Source organism: Nymphaea colorata, unplaced genomic scaffold (assembly GCF_008831285.2).
Source record: "Nymphaea colorata isolate Beijing-Zhang1983 unplaced genomic scaffold, ASM883128v2 scaffold0698, whole genome shotgun sequence".
Lineage (NCBI taxonomy): Eukaryota > Viridiplantae > Streptophyta > Magnoliopsida > Nymphaeales > Nymphaeaceae > Nymphaea > Nymphaea colorata.
The window spans coordinates 7,501-25,000 of record NW_022205204.1 but is presented as its reverse complement, the minus strand read 5'-3'; the positions used below and the strand labels follow the sequence as shown (position 1 = coordinate 25,000).

Below are 17,500 nucleotides of genomic sequence, written 5' to 3'. Positions count from 1 at the left end.
CCTATGCATCCAACGAACAAAGTAAATATGGCCAATATAAGCAGGGGAAATAACATGGTATTGTCCGATTCATGCGGATATAGTAAAGTATGAGAGTCTTTTTTGAAAAAATGAGTACTAAAAGATGATCGCATGGTTCTTACATAACCGGCAATTTTATATGTATTAGAAAACGAGCAATTGGAAAAGGAGGACTTGTCATTATTATTCCTTGTTGTTAAAAGCAAATTGCTGCTAACAGGTTTGGAACCTTCTTGCCCCCATATGGATATTGAATAGAAGGAACTATTTGTGTGTCCGCTGTAATTTTGAAAATGACTACGTAAATGCCCTTCGAAAGTAAGTAAATACATACGAAACATATAAAATGCAGTTAATCCTGCTGTGTAGAAAGCTATTATCGCAAAAATCGGTGAATACAACCAACTATCATTAAGAATTTCGTCTTTGGACCAAAAACAAGCGAGGGGTGGAATACCACAAAGAGAAAGTGTACCTAAAAAAAAAGTTGTTTTTGTAATTGGCATATATTTAGTTAAACCGCCCATAAGAACCATGTTCTGACTCTTAGTCGGAGAATACCCAATAATGGGTTCCATGGAATGAATGATTGATCCAGACCCTAAAAACAATAATGCTTTAGAATAAGCATGAGTGATCAAATGGAATAAAGCGGCTCGATAAGAACCTATACCCAAAGCTAACATAATGTATCCCAATTGAGACATCGTGGAATAAGCTAAACTTCTCTTAATATCTCTTTGAGCAAGAGCTAAGGTAGCTCCTAATAGTACCGTTATTACACCTATCAAAGATATGATATTCATTATGTAAGGTATGGCTATGAAAAGAGGAAGAAGCCGAGCTACAAGAAAAATTCCTGCGGCTACCATAGTAGCCGCATGTATCAGAGCCGAAATAGGAGTGGGTCCCTCCATAGCATCAGGTAACCATACATGAAGTGGGAATTGCGCAGATTTAGCAACTGCACCGAGGAATAATAAGAAGGCACAAAGCGTAGCAAATGAGGAATTCATCTCATTGTTATTAATGATCGAATCATTGAATATTTCGAATAAATCCTGAAATTCGAAACTACCTGTTATTAAATAAAAACCTAGGATTCCTAATAATAAACCAAAATCCCCCACACGATTGGTCACAAACGCTTTTTGACAGGCATTTGCTGCAATTGGTCGGGTAAACCAAAAACCTATTAACAGATAGGAACACATTCCCACTAGTTCCCAAAAAATATGGATTTGTATCAAATTGGGACTAGTAACTAATCCCAGCATCGCTGTATTGAAAAAACTCATATAAGCAAAAAATCTCAAATATCCTCGGTCATGAGACATATAATTATCACTATAGATAAGAACCAGGATTCCAACAGTAGTGATTAATATCGACATAATAGAAGTAAGTGGATCAATCAAGTAGCCGAATTCTAAGGAAAAATCACTAGTGATGCTCCAAGACCATAGATATTCATAAATTGAGCTACCATTGATTTGCTGGATCGCCAGCTTAGTGGAAAAGACCATAACTATACTTAACAATAAAACAGCGGGAAAAGCCCATATACGACGAATATTTTTTGTTGCTGTCGGATTAAGCAGGAGTTCCAATCCTATTAACATAGTAACTAGAAGCGGAACGAAAGGTATAATCCATGCATATTGATATGTGCGTTCCATAACCATAATAATAAAATTAAATCAAACCTTTTTCCTCTATTTTCTTCTAATTAATTATATTAATTATTGTTCCCAATTCACATTCATCACCAGTTCTTATTTATTTTTTTTTTAACACAAACCAAAATAAGGATACGAAAAGAATATTCTTTTTTATTAATCTCGCTCTTCCTCGACTATTTAAAATTTGACCCAAGGAGTTACAATTGAATTGGTCAAATGATATAATTAAGCAAATTATTGCTTAATACTAGGGGTGAAGTAATTATTAGCTTTTGATATGGATCATGAGATCCGCAAATAACTCAACCCAACAAGATCTTTTATCCAAAATCATTAACTAATTTAAATTTAATTTGAAACTGATTGATTGGCTTCCACCAGAACTTGTGGGAAATTCTATGATACTTGTAACCTCCCATATGGGTGAAGTAAGAAGGTGAAGTAAGAGGTTACTTAAATTGCCTTAATCAAGTTCAAGTAATGTTCAAGTAATGGATCATTGAACAAAAGTATTATTCGAATCGTGGGGGCGCTATGCTTTAATGGGATCAATTGGTAGAGAAAATCTTATTGTTTTATCTCATGTAGGTAATTAATTTCTGGTTATTGTTATTAAATGTATTACGACGGTAGGTATATGTAGGTTATATATATGGTCTATTTGAAATAGACTGAGATAGGAATTGTAACCTTTTATTTTATTTATTTTTCTTTTTATATTATTTATCTGCGGGGGTCGATTTCATCGGTAGTTGATACCATCGATCCTAATGAATGGAGATATGAAACAATTAGTACAATTTTCTTTCTTCTGAGATTTTCATTGTATGCAATAATAATGATAATGAATACTTCAAAAAGAGAAAAAAGATAACTATTTTTTTCTATGAGAGTTATACCTAGCGAATCGAATCTCCTTTCTTTTTATTCTCCAACTTGAGTTTGAGTCCCTAGCAATAATTTAGTTTAGTCCCTATTATATGCTATATGCGCATATTTGTATGTTATGAAGAAAATCTATAAACTAAATAATAGATATATGAATAGAAAGAATTAATGATCTATTTTGAACAATACATGTCTTTCACATTCAACTTAGAAAAGTTCATTTTTGCATGGCGGTTCCAAAAAAACGTACTTCTATATCAAAAAAGCATATTCGTAGAAATTTTTGGAAGAGAAAGGGATATTGGGCAGCGGTAAAAGCTTTTTCTTTAGCTAAATCCATTTCTACCGGTTATTCAAAAGGTTTTTTTGTACGACAAAAAAAATGAAATAAAAAAAGCAAAGAATAAATAATAATGTGATAAGAAACCCTTCAAATGATCTAAATCAACATCAATCAATGATTGGATAAATTAATGATTCTGTATCATATATTGGGCCCTCAAAATGGCACTATTTGTGTTTTAAAGGGCGTTATTAGACGCAAGATACAAGGTTCAATATAGTGAATAGAGTGCATTTTTATATGATTTGCGAGATGGGGATTGCCATTTTCCCCATCGATTCACTATTTTCCCCATCGATTCACTATTACTAAGCTTTAAGGTAAGCTAGTAACAATTATGGAACCTTCAAATATTGACTTGAATGGCTATTCTTCGATTGATTCAATAATCATCTATTGCAATTGCATTGAACCTCTCAATATCGACGATTGAATATGCATGAGTTAGTATTACTTCGAACAAGCCGCCATGGTGAAATCGGTAGACACGCTGTTCTTAGGAAGCAGTGCTAGAGCATCTCGGTTCGAGTCCGAGTGGCGGCATTCTCTAAAACAAAAAAGGACACAACGGATCCTTTAATTCGATACCATATTTACATTCGGTAATTAAGGAAGGGTTCCCTTTTTTTATAACTATAAAAACAAAAAATGATTGTTTATGATATTTGCAACTTTAGAACATATATTAACTCACATATCTTTTTCGATCATTTCAATTGTGATTCCTACTCATCTGATGACCTTGGTCTATGAAATTGTAGGACTATGTGATTCGTCAGAAAAAGGCATGATAGCTACTTTTTTCTGTATAACAGGATTATTAGTTACTCGTTGGATTTATTCGGGACATGTACCATTAAGTGATCTATATGAATCATTAATGTTCCTTTCATGGAGTTTCTCCCTTATTCATATAGTTCCATATTTTAGAAACTATAAGAATTTTTTCAGTAAAATAACCGCCCCAAGCGCTATTTTAACCCAAGGCTTTGCCACTTCGGGTCTTTTAACTAAAATGCATCAATCCGCAATATTAGTGCCTGCTCTCCAATCCCGTTGGTTAATGATGCACGTAAGTATGATGTTGTTGAGCTATGCAGCTCTTTTATGTGGATCATTATTATCCATAACTCTCCTGGTCATTACGTTTAGAAGAAAGATAGATATTTTCGGTAAAACCAATCATTTATTAATTAGTTCATTTTCTTTTGATGAGACCCAATACGTGAATTTTTCGTTTAGAAATTATCACAGGTATCAATTGACTCAGCGATTGGATTCTTGGAGTTATCGTGTCATTGGCTTGGGTTTTACCCTTTTAACTATAGGTATTCTTTCAGGAGCAGTATGGGCTAATGAGGCATGGGGATCTTATTGGAATTGGGACCCCAAAGAAACCTGGGCATTTATTACTTGGACCGTATTCGCGATTTATTTACATACTAGAACAAATAAAAGTTTGCAAGGTGCAAATTCAGCAATTGTGGCTTCTATGGGATTTCTTATAATTTGGATCTGCTATTTTGGGGTCAATCTATTAGGAAGAGGGCTACATAGTTATGGTTCATTCACATTAAACATCTAATTGAAGAAAAAAACTGCAGAATACATAGAAAGATTGTACACATACCCTTTCATTCTCATATACCCCTCTCATATACCATAATATTATTAACCATAATATTATTATCTCATTTATACATTATATGTATAAGGTGAAAGATATATATGTAATCAGAAATATCTGTAGTTAAATAATAAAAACTACAGATATTTCTGATTACAATTTCCTTCATTTAATTGCATTTTTGACTTGATAGAAGGAAAAATCTTCTTTTCCTTTTGATTGGTCTAGCCAACGATTGATTTGTTTGTAAACAGCAGTGCAGGATTATTGGATTGGATCTTCTGTGCTGCCCATAACCATAAAAAAATCCATCCATGAAAGCTACCCATGAAAGTAATTAGATAGAATAGTTTCTACCTTGTCAACTGATAGTGAAAGAACGAAATCTGGATAAATACCAATACCTATTATAGGTAAAAGGATACACATCAAAATAAAGATTTCTCGTGGTCCAGAATCCACAAAGTGAGACTTGGGAACATTGAATAACCTGTATCCATAGAACATCTGGCGTGACATAGATAATGAATAAATAGGAGTTAATATCATTCCAATTGCCATTACAAAAGTAATTAGTATTTTTGACATTACAAGGTATTTTGGGCTAGTAATTATTCCCAAAAATATCACAAATTCTGCAACAAAACCACTCATTCCTGGTAATGCGAGAGAAGCCATTGAGAAGCTACTGAACATCGTAAAGATTCTTGGCATTAGTATAGCTATTCCCCCATTTCGTTAAGATAACGAAGACGTATTCTATCATAACTTGTTCCTGCCAGGAAAAAAAGTGCAGCACCAATAAATCCATGAGAGATGATTTGTAAAATAGCTCCATTGAGTCCCGCATCGGTTATAGAACTAATTCCTATTATTATGAAACCCATATGAGATACGGAAGAATAGGCTATTCTCTTTTTTAAATTGCGTTGACCAAGAGAAGTTAAAGCTGCATAGATTATTTGAATAGTCCCTACTATCATCAACCAAGGAGAAAATATGGAATGGGCGTGGGGTAATAATTCCATATTGACCCGAACCAACCCGTATGCTCCCATTTTTAATAAGATTCCAGCTAGAAGCATACATGTACTGTAATGCGCCTCTCCATGGGTATCTGGCAACCATGTATGTAAAGGTATGATCGGTGATTTGACAGCATAAGCAATAAGGAAACCCAAATAAAATATTATTTCCAATGCCACGGGATACGATTGATTAGCTAATGTTTCAAAATTTAATGTTGGTTCATTGGAACCATATAAACCCATACCTAGAACTCCCATTAAGAGAAAAATGGAACCTCCTGCAGTGTACAAAATGAACTTTGTAGCTGAGTACAGACGTTTCTTTCCTCCCCACATGGATAAAAGTAGGTAAACAGGAATTAATTCTAATTCCCACATGATGAAAAAAAGTAAGAGGTCTCGAGAAGAAAATGATCCTATTTGACCACTGTACATTGCTAACATCAGGAAATGGAACAATCGCGAATTTCGGGTAACTGGCCAAGCCGCTGAAGTAGCTAAAGTAGTGATAAATCCTGTCAATAAAATGGGTCCTATAGAAAGTCCGTCGATTCCGAGTCTCCAGTGAAAATCAAAAATATTTATCCAGTTAAAGTCTTCTTCCAATTGGATTAATGGATCGTCCAATTTAAAATGATAACAGAATACGTAGGTCGTTAGAAGGAGTTCAAATAAGCAGATACAGATAGTATACCATCGAACTACCTTATTTCCTCTATGAGGGAAAAGAGCAATTAAGGAACCCGCGGATATGGGCAAAACAACAATGATTGTTAACCAATAAAAATCACTCATAGTAAAGACAAAATACACTTTGATTTGACCAGAAAAACCCGCGCTCGGATTTTTTTATTTATCGAGTACGGGTTTTTGTCGGTAAAGAGGAATCAAATGGATTCAAGGGGAGTTTTTTGTAACGTATTAATAAGCTAGACCCATGCTACGGGTTGTCTCATGCCATAAATAAACCCGTATACTTAAGAAATCCGTTGGACAAGCAGATTCACATCTCTTACAACCTACACAGTCCTCCGTTCTTGGTGCGGAAGCAATTTGCTTAGCTTTACATCCGTCCCAGGGTATCATTTCCAGGACATCTGTAGGACACGCTCGTACGCATTGGGTACACCCTATACATGTATCATAAATCTTTACTGAGTGTGACATTAGATCTATTAATTTTTTTTGGAACGTCATAAATTTTCGGTCTGGTAGCTTTAGTAAATGATTAAATATTTTGGCACCAGACGAATCGGTGATTAGACCATAAAGTTTTGTTAGAAATCTATTTCTGATCTGTTCATGAGATAGGCCCAAGATACTTTGATCTCTTATCTTTCATCAAACATGGTCATATCAGTCAATACACGTTTTGCTAATCTATAAATGAATTATAGTTATATATAATAAAGAAAGAAAACGTATAAAATTTATTGTACTCTTATTCCTAATCCATGCTTATGATCCATTGATCCATAACGTGAGTCGAGTGTCTATTTACTTCTACAGAGTGACATAACGTATATGTCTTTATATATTTTATTTGAGTAAAGGTTCCGACTACCGACTATTTTTATTTATTCAATAAATTTGATTGATTGATACGAGTTGATTTTCTGTTACGATAGATCGAAGAAACAATAGCTGGTCCAATAGCTGCTTCGGCGGCTGCAATAGCGATAACAAAGATCGAGAAAACGTCTCCCTTTAATTGGCGACTATCAAATAAATCAGAAAATGTTATGAGATTCATATTAACAGCATTCAGTATAAGTTCAAGACACATAAGTGCTCTAACCATGTTTCGACTTGTGATCAATCCATAGATACCAATAGAAAATAAATAGGCACTCAAAACAAGTACATGCTCGAGCATCATTGACCAACTCCTCGTCAATCTCGATTCATTTCAATATAAACAACAATTCAACTGATTCGATTAATTAAATGAGAAGATTCTACTGAATCTAATTCAATTATCAATCCATATAATATATATAAGAAATACAGTACCAAAAAGACACTGAAATGGGTCGTCGAACTAACAAAAACTTTGAAATATGTCTCATGAACAATATTCCAATTTAGGGTGGACAGATAGATGCGATAACAATTACACGGAGGTTGCTTTATTTTATTTGGTTGGTTTGTTATTTCCAATTCTAAGTATCTATTCCCGGCGAGCCATAGCAATTGCGCCCACTAAGGAAACTAAAAGGATTATAGAAATCAGTTCAAATGGAAGATAAAAATCTGTTGATAAATGAATCCCAATCTGTTGAACATTACTTGTCAGGTCCTGTTCTATGATCTGGTTTGATCTTGTAGTCCAAATAATCCCGTACCATGACGTGTTTGGGATAGTAGCAATTAGTGAAAAAAAAATACTTGTACAAACTAGCGAAGTGAATCCATCTCCGACAGTCCAAAAATGAAAAGAATTGTAATATTCTGAACCATTCATAAACATCACAGCAAATAAGATTAAGACATTTATGGCTCCCACGTAAATAAGTAGCTGCGCAGCAGCTACAAAATAAGAGTTCGATGGAATATAAAATAAAGATATACAAACAAGAACCAATCCCAAGGAAAAGGCAGAATAAATTGGATTGGTAAGTAATACCACTCCTAGACCTCCTACTATAAGACCTGATCCCAGAGATACTAAAAGAATATCATGTATTGGCGCAGGTAAATCCATTATGTGTTAAATAAGCGATAAATAAGTCAAAATATCTCATGATCTTACTGGTCGGGAAAAAGTGGGTTACCCTTTTTTATATCTAATAGTTCTTACCCCAGCGTGGTGTGGGTTTATGTAGATTGAGTTAATCAATTGAACGGGCCAATCTTGCTTTTGTCTTTAGTCGAAACAGAGTTCGTAATTTCATATTTTTAATTAAACAAATAAGGGCTATGGCTATAATGGCTATATATATTTATATATTCAAAAAGTAGTTATAATCCTCACAAATCTAGTTATTCTTTGTCTGACATGAAAGAAACTTACCTACTTTTGATCAAAACTTAGTCTTATTTTTAATTTAATTGGTAATCGTTCTTGAATCAAGGGGTTTCTCCATAGATATTTTTATTGGAGTTGAGTTCATAATTGTTCGAACTGTGTAATCTCCAATTACAGACATTGGTAACCGACCCAAAGCAATTTGATTATAATTTAATTCGTGACGATCGTAGGTGGAAAGTTCATATTCTTCAGTCATTGATAAACAGTTTGTGGGGCAATACTCCACGCAATTACCACAAAATATACAGATTCCGAAATCAATACTATAATTAAGCAATCGTTTCTTTCTAATATCTGTTTCTAATCGCCAATCAACAACAGGTAGATCTATCGGACATACGCGAACACATACTTCACAAGCAATGCATTTATCAAATTCAAAGTGGATTCGCCCACGGAAACGCTCTGATGTGATCGATTTTTCATAAGGATATTGAATAGTTACAGGTAAACGATTTGCGTGAGATAAGGTAATCATGAAACTTTGACCAATGTATCTTGCAGCTCGTACTGTCTGTTGACCATAATTCATGAACCCAGTCACCATAGGAAACATATATCGTGAATATCCATGAATAATTTGATGTTTCTTTCTCTTGCTTGAGAGAGGATAAGAATCTGGAATATCCTATTCTGTTATAGCGAAACAAGTTGGGAAGAAGTTGTCAATAATAGATTACCGAGAGCAATAGGTAAAAGAGATTTCCACCCAAGATTTAATAGTTGATCCATTCTCAGCCTAGGTAAAGTCCATCTTGTTGAGATAGGAATGAACAGGAACAAATAAGCTTTAGCTAATGTAATGAGGAGACTAATTGTTGTTCCAAAGACTTCACTAGTTTTATTTATTTCGAAAAGTTCAGTAATTGGTATATATGGAATAGGAAGATTCCACCCTCCCAAGTACAGAACTGTTACGAATAATGAAGAAACTAGTAAATTGAGGTAAGAAGCAACATAAAATAAACCAAATTTGATACCTGAATATTCAGTTTGATAACCTGCTACTAATTCCTCCTCGGCTTCCGGTAAATCAAAGGGCAATCTCTCGCATTCTGCTAGTGAAGAAATTATAAAAACTATGAACCCTATAGGTTGACGCCAAAGATTCCACCCCCAAAAACCATATTTTGACTGCGCCTCAACTATATCAACCGTACTTGAACTGTTAGATAATCATAGTCGATGATAACATCACTGTTCCCATCTCTATTCCAGAACCGTACATGAGACCTCAGCTTCATACGGCTCCTCAATGGTCACGAATAAATCTAAGGTATGCTTCGGTATTACATCGGCATACCATAGGAAAAAAGAAAGATGAATCAAAATGCTCATAAGTGAACTAGACCAGTGGGATTCTGTCCGCGATAAGATAATAACAAATAAAAAGTACACTTCTGAATCCATCTCATCCTTTATTCTTTTTGCTGAGTTTCTTGTTCAGTAATAACTTAACTCGATCTTTCCATAAGATACAATAAATAGTCAATCCATTTTTCCTTCCTGTTCTTCTCTTCTTTCTCAGAAGGACTATACTATATAAATAAAGGATTACTTCGTTCCTGATAGTTATTTTTAAATCAGTGGATAGGAGCTATACTCTGGATCGGGATCACGGGGAAGTACTTTTTGATCATTTCTACCAACTTCAAGCCCTCATTATGACTCCTTTTATGTAATGTCAAAATATCCGTTTGGATACGTTACATTATCTCCATTACTAATCTTTTGTGTACCTTGGTGTTCCTAACCGTCCACTCAGTTTTGGTGGATCCTCGGTATGGTAATAAATACAAGAGTAAAAATTCCATACAGTTGATCTTTTGCGCCCGCTTCAAGTCCTGATGGCTAATCGATACTTGGGGTAAACAGCTTCCGCTGCTTATGTTTAGCTCCACTTTACTCTCGTACGTAGGTAATGAGACTCGATCTTCTTACTGCGAATTCATAAGCAGTTTTGTTTCACTCATATAACTATCTGGTTTAGTTCATAGATCCCAGTGATGAATAAAAAAGAGTTCTATCTATATATTCAATCAACCAACTTCTTTCCTAGAAAAAGCAAAGAAAGAGGTAGGAGTGCGTATTCCAACGAATCACACGTAGAGATATTGATAACACACATGGAGTTAACGGTATTTCATAACTTATAGATTGAGCAGCAGCTCGTAAACCACCTGAAAAGGAATATTTATTATTTGATCCATATCCGGACATAAGAAGTCCGATAGGGGCAATACTTGAAATAGCGATCCATAGAGAAACACCTATACTGAGATCGGTTAGTACAAGGTGATGGCCAAAGGGAATTACTGAATAACTCAGTAGAATTGATACGACCGCTACGGATGGGCCGACACTAAATAAACGAATATCTCCTCTAGATGGAAGAAGATCTTCTTTGAAAAGTAGTTTGACCCCATCCGCTAGAGCTTGAAGAATGCCCAGGGGGCCGGCATACTCAGGACCAATTCGTCGTTGTATCCCTGCAGATATTTTTCTTTCTAGCCACACAATTACTAATACCCCTATTGTGATTCCCAATACAAGAGTAACAATAGGTACAAGTAACCATATGAGCCCATAGGCCTCTTTTGAGGATTCCGATCTGAAAAAAGAATTGATAGCTTGTGCTTCTTCAATTATCATTTCAACGATCAACTTCTCCCATAATGATATCTATACTACCTAGTATTGTCATAATATCAGCCAATTTCATTCTTTTAACTAGCTGAGGAAGAATTTGCAAATTGATGAAACCGGGTGGACGTATTTTCCATCTCCAAGGAAAAACACTATTATCTCCTATCAGAAAAATACCTAATTCTCCCTTTGGGGCTTCTACTCTCACATAAAGTTCTTGTTTTGACAATTCAAAACTGGGAGAAGGCTTTTTACTAATGAATCGATATTCAAAGTCGTTCAATTCTGAATCTTTTGTTCCAGCAAAGCGTCGGAATTCTAAATTTTCATAAGGTCCCCCGGAATTCCTTCCAGAGCCTGTTGAATAATTTTGATGGATTCCGTCATTTCGCCAATTCTTACTAAATAACGAGCTAATGAGTCTCCTTCTTTTTGCCATTGGACTTCCCAATCGAATTCATCATAACACTCATACCGATCGACTTTACGAAGGTCCCATTGGATTCCGGAAGCTCGTAGCATTGGTCCTGATAAACCCCAATTTATGGCTTCCTCTCCCCCAATAAAACCTACCCCTTCAACTCGTTCCAAAAAGATGGGATTGCGCGTAATAAGCTTTTGATATTCAACAACTCCCGTTAAAAAATAATCGCAGAAATCTAAACATTTATCTATCCAGCCATGAGGTAAATCAGCAGCTACCCCCCGATACGGAAATAATTATGCATCATTCGCATACCTGTGGCAGCTTCGAATAGATCATATAACAATTCCCTCTCTCTGAAAATATAGAAGAAAGGAGTCTGCGCACCGATATCGGCCATAAAAGGTCCAAGCCATAACAAATGCGAAGCTATACGACTCAACTCCAGCATAATTACCCTAATATAGCTGGCTCTTTTAGGTACTTGAATATTTCCCAATTCCTCAGGTGCATTAACGGTTATTGCCTCCGTGAACATAGTAGCTAAATAATCCCAACGTGTTACATAAGGTAGATATTGTATAATTGTTCGGTTTTCCGCAATTTTTTCCATTCCTCTGTGTAAATAACCCAATATGGGTTCACAGTCGATAACATCTTCGCCATCTAGAGTAACAATGAGTCGAAGAACACCATGCATTGACGGGTGGTGAGGACCCATATTGACCACGAGGAGGTCTTTTCTTGCGTCTGGTACAGTCATATGTTTTTATTCTCCGATTCCAATTCATTATTCCATTTCTCCGATCCCAATTCATTATTCCATGAATTCCTGAAAATGAAACGAGGTTCATCCAAATTCAAGATCTAATGAACCGAATAACTCAAACGAATTTCCAAACTAACCAGTTTTTGGTTCTCGAATACCCAATTGACCAATTAATTCCCTATAACGCACTCGATTTTTCTTTGATAAATAAACCAGCAGTCGTTGGCGTTTCCCCAGAATTTTCCGCAGACCCCTCTGAGATAAATAGTCTCTTCTGTGCAGTTTCAAATGTGAAGTAAGTCTCTCTATCTTATTGGTAAAATTAAATACTTGGAATTCAACAGAACCCCTTTTTTCTTCTTGTGGAATAACGGATATGGGCGAATTCTTTACCATACAAATAAATTCTTCTCTTTTTTCTTTTTGTTCCCACGGATATAAATCTTCCCAATCAAGAATAATAATACCATTTATTTTGTTCTGGTGTACACAATAATCTGGATTGATTCATATATTACTCTTTTTTCTATCAAACAAATCAAAATGAATATGAATAAATAATAACAATAAATTTATTCAGATACAAAGGGATGGTATATTCCTGGGCTCACGAAACAGAATGAAAGGGAAAGGGACCTAAAAAGATTCTGTCGATTCATTCCTAGGTCCAATTGATATGTGACTGAATCTTGTGTATCAGAGTCTAACTGACTGAATCTTGTGTATCAGAGTCTAACTGACTGAATCTTGTGTATCAGAGTCTAACATAAGGTATGTATTTATTTGCATGTTCTCATATACCAGGCGCGTGATAAAGAGGGAAATTGATTGTAACATCAGCGAATTCCAAATTGCTTATACATATGGATCCTTGACATACTGAAACGACTCCCATTATTGGTATCAAACCAATAACGATTCATACAGGCTAAATCTTCTAATCGATGAGTGGGCCAAAGAAACACTTTCCATTTTAGAGAGTTATTTGTATCTGTATCAAAATGCTTATCCCTATTTACAAATTTCTCAAACCCCTGCGCATTAGTCTTAGCTCTATTGCAAAATACTGGATTCTTATTCACAAGGTTCCTATTTCGGTAATTGAAACGGCTTATAATTCTCAATTCTCTACGATGGCTAGGAGATAAAATATGTTCAGGAACAAGCAAATCATAATTATTATTGTCCCCATTCACACGCACTCCTCCGTGTCGTGCAATCGAGCCATTCAAGTCATTCTTATCAATATGTTTTTTTACCTGGTATCCTCGATTAGTTTGGTACTGAACCTTATGGGTCAATGAAATAGCTATGGTTTGATACATAATCGAAATTCCATCCCATTTGATAGACAAACGAACCGGTTCAACAATAAATATTCCCCTTTTTATCAATTCTGGAAGAGACAAATCCTTATTAATCAGCATTACATCTAGACCCATTTCTCCTCTTTGAATAGAGGATATAGCAATTTCATTCGGATTCATAAGTCTAAGCAGTAGACAATATACCTTGATATTATTGGTCATTCTTTGATTGAAAGAATCACCCCATCGGAGTTGAAAAAGAAAATATTTTTTCAAAAATAAGTCTAGTTCCGCTTCCTTCTTGCTCTTGAATTTCTTTTTCTTTCTGCGTTTCTTAATATCTGAACCCGCGGAATTTGCTCCAACATCTTTTTTTTGGTTTCTTATATCAGATATAAGATTTCCTTGGTGCTGTCGTTCTTTCTCGTCCCGGTTCCCATTCTCTAATTCAAGATATCCCTTTTGATTAGATTCTACTTTTGGTTTTGGATTAAATCTTTCTTTTTGATTAGATTCCACCTTTGGATCTATATAAAGATCGCTTGTTTTGTTTCCATGAAAATCAAATAGAAGCAATTTGATTGGTATGATCCACGGATTAGTCTTATATCGATCGTAAAGCGGCACAAATTCTGGTAAGAACCAAGGGCGCAGATTCGATATAGTATGATCTAACATTTGTTCATTCATTCCCATCCAATCAAAAAATAACTCTTTTTGCTTTGTTTGGATTTCTTGATGAATTCTGATATAAAGATAAAGAATATCTTTCTTATTGGTCCCAGTCTTAGTAGTTTTCTTTTTTTTATTAATGAAAGTTCTGATACCCGTACTAGTCCTAGTTTCAATATTGTTTCTAGGGTAAAAATTGGTGATTCTCAATTCCAAATATTTTCTATCTAGATTTGGATCCCTATCAATTGTATATTTATCTTCTAGGCTATCATTTATAGTTGTAGCATAAAACGATTTGTATTTATGTGTATTGTAATTAGAAATCTCTCCGTGCCTGTTTACTTGTAATGGTGATCCATAAATATTGGAGTCTTTCACATCTTCATAATTAAGATATTTATATGATAAAAGATCATATCTGTAGTGTTTTTTAATTTTTTTTTCGCAACTCGGACTCTTCAATAAGTCCAATTTATATTTATAATAATCCTTTTTACCGGAATGAATTAATTGGTCTTTTTCTTCATATGAACCCAATTTTGGTGAGTCGTTATTTTTAATCGTAAAATGCTGATTGACTTTCTTTCTCCATTTTAGAGGTGCTAATCTAGACCATTTGTCATGGGAGAAATTGTATTGATAATGGCTCTTTAACCAGTTTTTCCATTCACTCATTCCAGAATTCCGCAGTTTCTTGTGTTTTGATTCTGAATCAAATATTCCTCGTGTATGGAAATAGTCATGGAAATAGTCTTTTATTCTATCCTTAATAAAAGGATATGTTCTGTAGTAATGAAATATGGATTCTGACTTATATTTGTTACTAACTTGGGTTTGCAATAATTTGTAAAACACATAGGCTTGAGACAAAGAAGATAAGTCGCAGTAAATCGGTGAATTACTATCACTACTTATATTAGTAGTATAAGTAGAAAGAGATTTTACAGTCGAAATGAAGGGAATTATATTTGGATTCGTTTCATTAGTATCCTTTTCCTTTATTTCGTCATTGTAAGTGTATCCATTTAAAGTATTTTTTGTTGAGTCAAGAAAAAATTGTGCATTGATCCTGTAAATGTTAGTGATACATAGAAGGATACCCATGTATATTCTTTCAATGAAAGATTTCATAAAAGAGTTCCATTTAGAGATTAATGGGGCACTTCTTCTTTTTTTAGATATTTGAAAAATATGTTTCCGTGATTCGGTTCTTTTATTACTAAAATTTCCCTTGTTAGTACTAATATCTATATCCTCAATATCTGGAGTTAGAGGTTTTTTTTTCTTGTCTTTTCTAATCTTTTCTACTTGATCCCAGATTTTGGTTGTCTTATCAGCCAGATCATTAATTTTTCTTTCTATCAGTGAATCATTTGTCCAATCTCCGGATACAATTATAATGGGTGATTCATGGATGATTTTTTTGGAATCTTTCTCATTTTGACTTGGTTCTTCATTTTGACTTGGGTCATAGACTCGCGTCACTAAGAAAAAGAGTTTCTTCACTTTTCTTTTTATAAATAGAACTATTTTGATAATCCATCTTATTTTTTCGTTGAGAATCTTTAGAAAACCTTTTATGTTGTCTTTTATAATTCTTAGAAAGAAAAAACCTGTCTTTTTGACTTTTCTAATTTTTTTTTCGAGTGTTTTATTAATGGGTTCAAAAAGAAAGGTTTTTTTCGGGGAGAGCCAAAGGGGACTTCTGTTTCCATCCCCCAGATCGTTAAAAAACAGAAATTTTTTTGTTTTTTTCTTAGATCCTTATGATGGGATCGTAGCTTTTTTCTATGCCAAGGTTTCAGAGAGAAAGGAAATAGGATTTTTATCTGAATACCGTCTGTTAACCAATCTTTTGGAAATTCTGTTTCCGATAATTGAACACCATTATATGTGCATTTGACATGCATTTCCCTACTCCATTCGGTCAAATCTTCATACCACTCAGGGAATTGAAATAATAACATACGACCAATATTTTTAACTATTATCAATGAAGGTAATATGATGTATTTTCGAAGAATCGAGTGGGTTACTAATATGGAACTCCTTATTGCTTGAGCAAATATAATATTATCCCAAGTTTCTGCTATTGCTATCCGTTCCTCCTCCTGTCTTTTATCCTCTTTTCTTTTATACTCCTCTTCGTGTTCTTTCTCCATTTTCTCTTTCTCTTTTGCCCCTTCACCCACATAATCAGATGTTTGTATTTTTGGGCTTTTTTCCTCCATCCAATTCCTAAAAATGAGGTTCATCATCCTTGAGATATCAAAAGAAAACAAAGGTGTTTTGTCTATTCTGTCAAAAAAAAGGGGGAGTGTACATCTGTTTGAAACATTTCCCAAGTGACTGTTTTACGTCTTTGAGCCCGCATCGACCCTTTGATTATATCACGACGAAAATCTGATTGTTGCGAGTAACGTATCAAGGCCATTTCATGTTCTTCTGCTTGATCACCATTTCCTTTTCCTCTTTGATCACCATTTTTGGCTTGATCACCCTTTTTCTTTTTGGCTTGATCACCATTTCCTTTTCCTCTTTGATCACCTTTTTCGACTTGATCATCACTATTTTTTTCTTGATTACTATCGGTGGTATTACTGATATTATCAGTAGTATTATTGATATTATCATTGGTATTAATGATATTATCAGTGGTAGTATTGATGATATTATCATTGGTATTAATGATATTAGTATCCTCATCGGTATCAGTGTCAGTATAAATTACTACACGTTTGGCTTTTCTTGAACGAATCCCGTGATCCTCTGTGGATTCTTCCTGATCATCTTCTTCCTCCTCCTCCTCCTCCTCTTCTTCAAAATCCAAATCAGAAGTCAGTTTGTATAACCATCGAGGAACCTTTTTCTTAATTTCTTCAATTTGAAGATTACTCATTTTTTGATCATTCGGATCAGCTCTAACCATATCGAATACTTTTTCTTCTCCCCAAAAGCAAATTGTTTGAAACGAGTTCTTGATTTCTCAGCTTCTTCAGCTTCTTCTGTAAATTCACCAATTGAGACTGATGAATCCTCAATGCCTGTAGATAATGATT

The 17,500-nt window shown here is 34.6% G+C and overlaps 1 protein-coding gene and 3 pseudogenes across 1 annotated transcript in view; all 4 read right to left on the bottom strand.

Moving 5' to 3' along the window:
- Window positions 1-1,800, bottom strand: part of LOC126409656 (NAD(P)H-quinone oxidoreductase subunit 5, chloroplastic-like) — a 1,936-nt gene extending 136 nt beyond the window's left edge. The window contains exon 1 of the mRNA XM_050075537.1: window positions 1-1,800. This exon is cut by the window's left edge and continues 136 nt beyond it. Coding sequence (XP_049931494.1) covers window positions 1-1,706 — 1,706 coding nt within the window. The 5' untranslated portion in view covers window positions 1,707-1,800.
- Window positions 1,801-4,655: 2,855 nt separating this feature from the next.
- On the bottom strand, window positions 4,656-7,598 carry LOC126409654 (NAD(P)H-quinone oxidoreductase chain 4, chloroplastic-like; annotated as a pseudogene).
- An 11-nt stretch (window positions 7,599-7,609) lies between these two features.
- Window positions 7,610-12,453, bottom strand: LOC126409655 (NAD(P)H-quinone oxidoreductase subunit H, chloroplastic-like; annotated as a pseudogene).
- Window positions 12,454-12,470: 17 nt separating this feature from the next.
- The window catches only part of LOC126409653 (protein TIC 214-like), a 6,732-nt pseudogene continuing 1,702 nt past the window's right edge, over window positions 12,471-17,500 (bottom strand).